The following is a 5,818-nucleotide window of genomic DNA, read 5'->3' on the forward strand; positions in this document are numbered from 1 at the left end:
GTCAGTGTAAATTACTTGTACCTGATGATGACAAAACCTTGTAGAAACGTTGTACATTTGCTGTTATATTAAAGTTTTTCTTCATTACCCATTCAAGCCTTCTCCAGCCATTATTAGACTTAAATACACCATTTCGATTTTTGATACCTCACTACTATAAAGGCTTGGTTTGGTCTGATATTTCACTGGTGGTAGTGTCCAGGGTCACTGATGAGGAGTAGAATTCTCCGAAACTAGTCTGGCTCACAGACACACCCCCAATGAAAGAATAGACCATTCCAAACTTTTACTTGTTGCTAAACAAATGTTTAAACAACTCTATTCGATTTAGAAATGAGATGCTAGGTTCTAGTAAAGACAGTTTTATTTTCTAACAAGGTGATTAGGTTACAGAATAAGTTGCCAATAAAAATGGTGAAAGCCAGTACATTATAAAAGCTTGTGGGTGGAATCAATGAATTTCTAAAAAGTAAAGGATGGTTTAAAATTTTTATTTTTACTTTTCACACTAAAGGCTCCCATAACCAAAAACCGCAAAATACTTTCCTTCCTCAAGCTTATTTGCCATGAAATAAAGAAATTACTATTAGCTATGGAAACAGGATTAAAAGGCTTACAAGATAAGCCTGAGAGACAAATCTGATACAATAAGATACTTGTAAAGTAACTCTTACCTGATAAAGAAACAGTGCTGTGACAAGAGTGGCTACAGCCGAGTCTAGGTCAGCAGACTCATTACCCAATACAACATGAACTTCTGTAAACTGATTCAAACACCTCTATAAAAAACAACATAGAGTTACTTGCACATGTTCATATACAAGAAAACTTTCACCAACAATAGACAGTTGAAACCTTGAAAAATCATTATTTCGATAAAATAAATTATATAAAAAAATTTAATTGTTTTTAATAACAAATGTAAATCTTACTTCATCTTAGAATTACTACAACTATAGGTTTACTAAATGTATACATATGCAAACAGGAGCTTCACAATAAAAATCAATTGATTAACCATGAAAATTGATGACACGGATTAGTGTCACGTAAAATAATCAACTACAGTTTCCAGTTATTACTACTTTCAATTATTCCAGCTGATCAGTAATTGAAATCACAATTAAATTAATTATTGTCATGAAAATAATTAATTAATCAAAATTAGTGTTTTCGTGTATTACTGTTTTTGATTATTATAGCTATCCAGTAATCTAAATTATGATTAAATCGATTTAATGTCACAAAAATAATCAATTAATCAAAATTAATAGTCACAACCTACCAAAACAATTCACTAATTAAAATTAGTGTTTCCAATTATTACTGTTTTCAATTATTCCAACTATAAAAGTAATCAAGATATTGCCATTATGTATGGTTGTTGTTAAGCATAAAGATACACTCTGAGCTATCTGTGCTCTGTCCATAGTGAATTTTAATTTTAGTGATTAATGAGTCCGACAATTGATCAATTAGCAAATCTCACTAATCACATACACAACTGTAAATCAATCCAACTATTCTACAGTTCAAGTATCCTCCACAAGCAATTTAATTTTTTTACCACTTTGACTCCATAAATTATAGTATCTTGTGACAATGTAGAAATTCAACTGCTGAAAAATTTCAATAATATTTTCAATCTTAAGAAAGGTAATTGGTTAAGCTTTGGAAGCCAATATGAAGCCTCTTTTCCTTACAACTTGGAAGAATTGTTTTCTCGATGTTTATTTGATAGAGATATGGTTGTGAAGGATCACGTTTAATTTGATTTTAAAATTTTACTTGCATATTTTTAGTGGGTGAAACATTATCTTGACAGGCTGAATGATGTTCTTTTAGATTCACACACACTTTATTATACATGTGTAACATTCTAAGGGTTAGCTTGTTACCCTTAGAAGAAATATTGCTGAATCTGTAGTACGTGTAGTTGATATTTAGAGGCTATTAATAACAAATGAGTAAGCAATGAGTTTCTAAAAGAGTCTAATGCTTACATATTAATGTCGTCCATTCACTACTTCTCAAAAATCAATACACAAGCCATAAACTACTGTGATCTGACAAAATGTAAAATAACATTCAGCTACTCTGCTCAAAGTTAGACATTTGTAAATGAGAAACACAAGTAATGGCTCTCTTAACAGTCAATCACAATTTATTATCATTGAGCTGAGCCAGTGTGTAGTTGCTTAAAGGTTAATATGTTTGAAATGATGATTTTAGAGAATGGAAATCTGGAAAGAACTTATTTATGTGGGAGAAATATTATTTGTGCCGTGGAGAGAGAAAGATTTATGTTTGATAACTGATAAAAGCCTTAAGCAAAATTTTTGGAAGTAGTAAAAATCACAAATATGATTCTGGAACCTATTTAGAAAAATTTTGAATTGAGGAATATGGAGCTTATCACATTGTACACAACTCTGGTTAGACCTCATCTGAAGTATTGTGTTCATTGCTGGTCCTTTTATTATATGAAAGTTAGAGAAAATATACAGACTTCCTTGAAAAACATAAGGAAAAGCTATTGAAAGAGTTTGTTGGTTTCAAAAATTTTAGCTATGATGAGAGACTCAAAGATTTTAACTTGTTTTCTTTGAAGTGAAGAAGAATTAAAAGTCACTAGATTCAGTTATTTAACATCATAAGAAGTTTGTTGGAGTTGTAGAAAGATAAGGTGGAAGATGAAATCCTAATTATAGGAATTAAGGATAAGTTGAGGAAGTCCATATAGCTTACATTGTTAACCAAAATGGTTTTCCCTTTAAAGTTGCTAACTTGTGTAATGATTTACCAAGCATGTGCAAGTAGTTTTAACTTCATTAAGTTTTTGTTTGATAATTTTATATGTGTGAAAGGTTATCTTCACATTAGGCTGGTTTCTTTATTGAGTGACTTTGATGGGTTGAATGGCCTTTTATTACCTAGGCTTTTCCTATATTGTTATGAACAAACCTACACAACTTGTCTTTTTCTTTGTGTGTGTTCATATACATACACAGTTTTGATTATTCAGCAAAATTTCTAAACACATCATTCCATCAACATTTATCTTTTTTGTCACCTTTTGGTTGTTATATTTTAATTAATTATCTTCTTATTTCCACCCAATTAGCTTAGCGGAGGGGGGGGGGGATCACACTGTTGTCATCTTATATATATGAGTTGATCAGATTAAAACCAGTTTTAAATAGCTGTGCAACAGCTTGAAAATGGTATTTCCCATATACTGATTCCCAGTTTATCTCTTTTCAGTTTTCACTCAGTTCAAGGTGAAAAATACTAACAAAAATATATTTTCATAAATTTTAAGAAGACCTAATAATACTGATGATTCAGCAGAAATCAATGTCACCCCAGACTACACTAGATGAACCTAACTGAAATACCATAATAACTTATGTATAACAAACAAGACCAGAAATTTACATTAAATAGAAATGCACTAATTCAAAGGTCCATTGACCCTACTTGCTAAGAATCACAAATTAAGTTACACACACCTAGCTCATCCTATTAAATCAGCATTTGTGTTATAGGCTATTAATTTTAATGAAATGGTATTATAATTTTTTTTAATAAGTGATATTTTTATTTTGTTTTTATCCATCACAAAATAAATTTTCTTTTTAGTATTATTCTTGCACATTTCCAACTGCTTCAGAAAATGTTCTTCTATTAAATAAGTAAGTAAAAACATTATAATTTTAGATTAACTTTTTATTTTTTACTTACACATGTAATTTTGTTACAATACTTTTCACAATAGTTACATATAATACCACAATTTTAAAAATGAAAACTAATTGTTAGTGTTAATCACGAAAATTGATCACACATGAGTTTTAGACAAACATGATTTCTGGAAATAGTTTGTCCATTAAGGAAAAACTAAAAATGAATTGGAAAGGTGAATTTTCTAATAAGTTATAATTTCATTGAAGTGTGATATTCACAACATTACCAATAATTTAAACATTAGAATAACCATATTAACTTAAGATTAATGTGTTTACCTAATACCTATATCATGTGAAGGTACTGAGTGTGTAGTGAGCCAAGTTCAAAATAGCCTAGAGCTGTACTACTTGAGTACTTATACGTTGTAGGCTTTCTGTCTCACAAAACATTGAACAAGATGCGTTCTTTGAAATACGACACATATTACATAAGGCTTAAGCCTCGTTATAATTTATATAATAATTAATATGTAGACAAGTAGTACTCAGTAGCACGCTAGAGAACAGTAATACTATAGTCTATAAACAAATTACATTATCAGTAGGCTACACTGAAGTATTTAGTTTTACTTTTAGTAACATATTCGTCGTTTTATTTATGGCTAAGTTAAAAAATAATGTGCATAACTGTTACATCAGTATTCCTTTAAAAAAAGTTGAATTTTAAATGTCTACTTGAACTTGAGTTGAAGTTTACCTTACCTATAAATTATAATATAGCATATACATATATAACTAGTATTAGTATTACTAAAGTTTACTCTTTAGACTTTATCAGTTTATGATTTGCTTTGTTTGAAAGTTTCTCATAATTTTAAATCAAACACTGCAACTACATCGCATTAGTCTAAACAGCGAATGAAAAATCGAAGCAAACTTACCAAGTAATTCTTACAATATCGTAGAAATGACTCCATATTATTATTAATATTTATTCACTCAATTATTTTATTATACCACTATGTTAATGGAAACTGTCTCTAATTTCATCAGTCATACTACAATATTCTGATACACAAGCAACAAAATCTTCTCTTAATCTTTTGCCTTTTCAGTTCTATGTACGTATGCTATGTATATCTTTGTGTACATGTTGTCGTAATATTAGTTTTACTACCTCCGACAGGTTAGTTACTCGGAAAGATCATCTAAGCAGCCTCGTAACCTACCGTAGCACCATCTATTCACTATAAATTGTTTTCATCTAATCGCCCAGGAAAGTAATTTCCCACTAGATAAACTAAAATACATATAAACGAAAGGATCATGCAAAATAACAACATTCTAGTGTAATTCACAGTTATGATGATCTACGTTCCTTAAATTTTCATGCAATATTACGACCACCATTGGCAACAAATAAATGTATATTCATATATATAACTTCGCAGCACGATTTTATAACATGTTCCTTAATTTTTGTATCTTCATCGCATATGTGGTCACATTTTGGTGAGAAAAAGAAATTCATTAGTAAATATATTTAGCTATTTTCATAATAGTATTTAATAATTTGCACAATTTGATTGTAGAAAAGATTAGACCTTCACGTAACTCGTGAATTATTTCTTTTTATCACTGAAATTTCACACTTTAGTAAGGTGAATAATTTTTTAAAACTTATTTGGTGCCTCTTCCACTTGATGACCTTCATCATAATGACTCTCCTCTAACGAATCCACTCAGGTACATATATCCAGGTGGGTGTTGCATCGATGACCTGACCATTTAATTCCATTATTGGTATTGGACTACTTCTTTCACCGTGCACGTTTCACCAATGACATGCCCTTGAACCAAATAAACTTTCACATCGTTTAAAGCCATATATATATATATATAAATTTCTTAAGATCTTCTTACACATAATTTATATCTTCAATGATCCAGTTTTCGTAAATCTTTTGGTCTTAGAGAAGATGCAACCTTCTGATGGTCTATTAGCCCCTAAGGCTGAAATGAAAAAAGGAAAAAAAAAATATTTGTCTCTCATCATTTAGCCGAAATGACGATTTTCTAATTTTGATTGAAAGGCGTCTTGGACAGCGACTTATGGTAGATAAAAGATA

At 30.0% G+C, this 5,818-nt stretch overlaps 1 protein-coding gene across 2 annotated transcripts in view; it reads right to left on the reverse strand.

The window, feature by feature from the left end:
* Positions 1-4,935, reverse strand: part of LOC106469611 (exopolyphosphatase PRUNE1-like) — a 41,169-nt gene extending 36,234 nt beyond the window's left edge. The window contains exons 1-2 of one of the 2 annotated variants that reach the window (XM_022398188.1): positions 4,631-4,935; positions 675-764 (exon numbers count right to left, since the gene is read on the reverse strand). In XM_022398188.1, the coding sequence (XP_022253896.1) occupies positions 675-764; positions 4,631-4,666 (126 nt within the window). In that variant the 5' untranslated portion in view covers positions 4,667-4,935. Of the gene's footprint in view, positions 1-674; positions 780-4,630 lie in introns of both variants that reach the window. The other variant, XM_013930113.2, reaches the window with a different exon arrangement.
* Positions 4,936-5,818: the final 883 nt, after the last annotated feature.

Source organism: Limulus polyphemus, unplaced genomic scaffold, assembly GCF_000517525.1.
Source record: "Limulus polyphemus unplaced genomic scaffold, Limulus_polyphemus-2.1.2 Scaffold3570, whole genome shotgun sequence".
NCBI classification, from domain to species: Eukaryota; Metazoa; Arthropoda; class Merostomata; order Xiphosura; family Limulidae; genus Limulus; species Limulus polyphemus.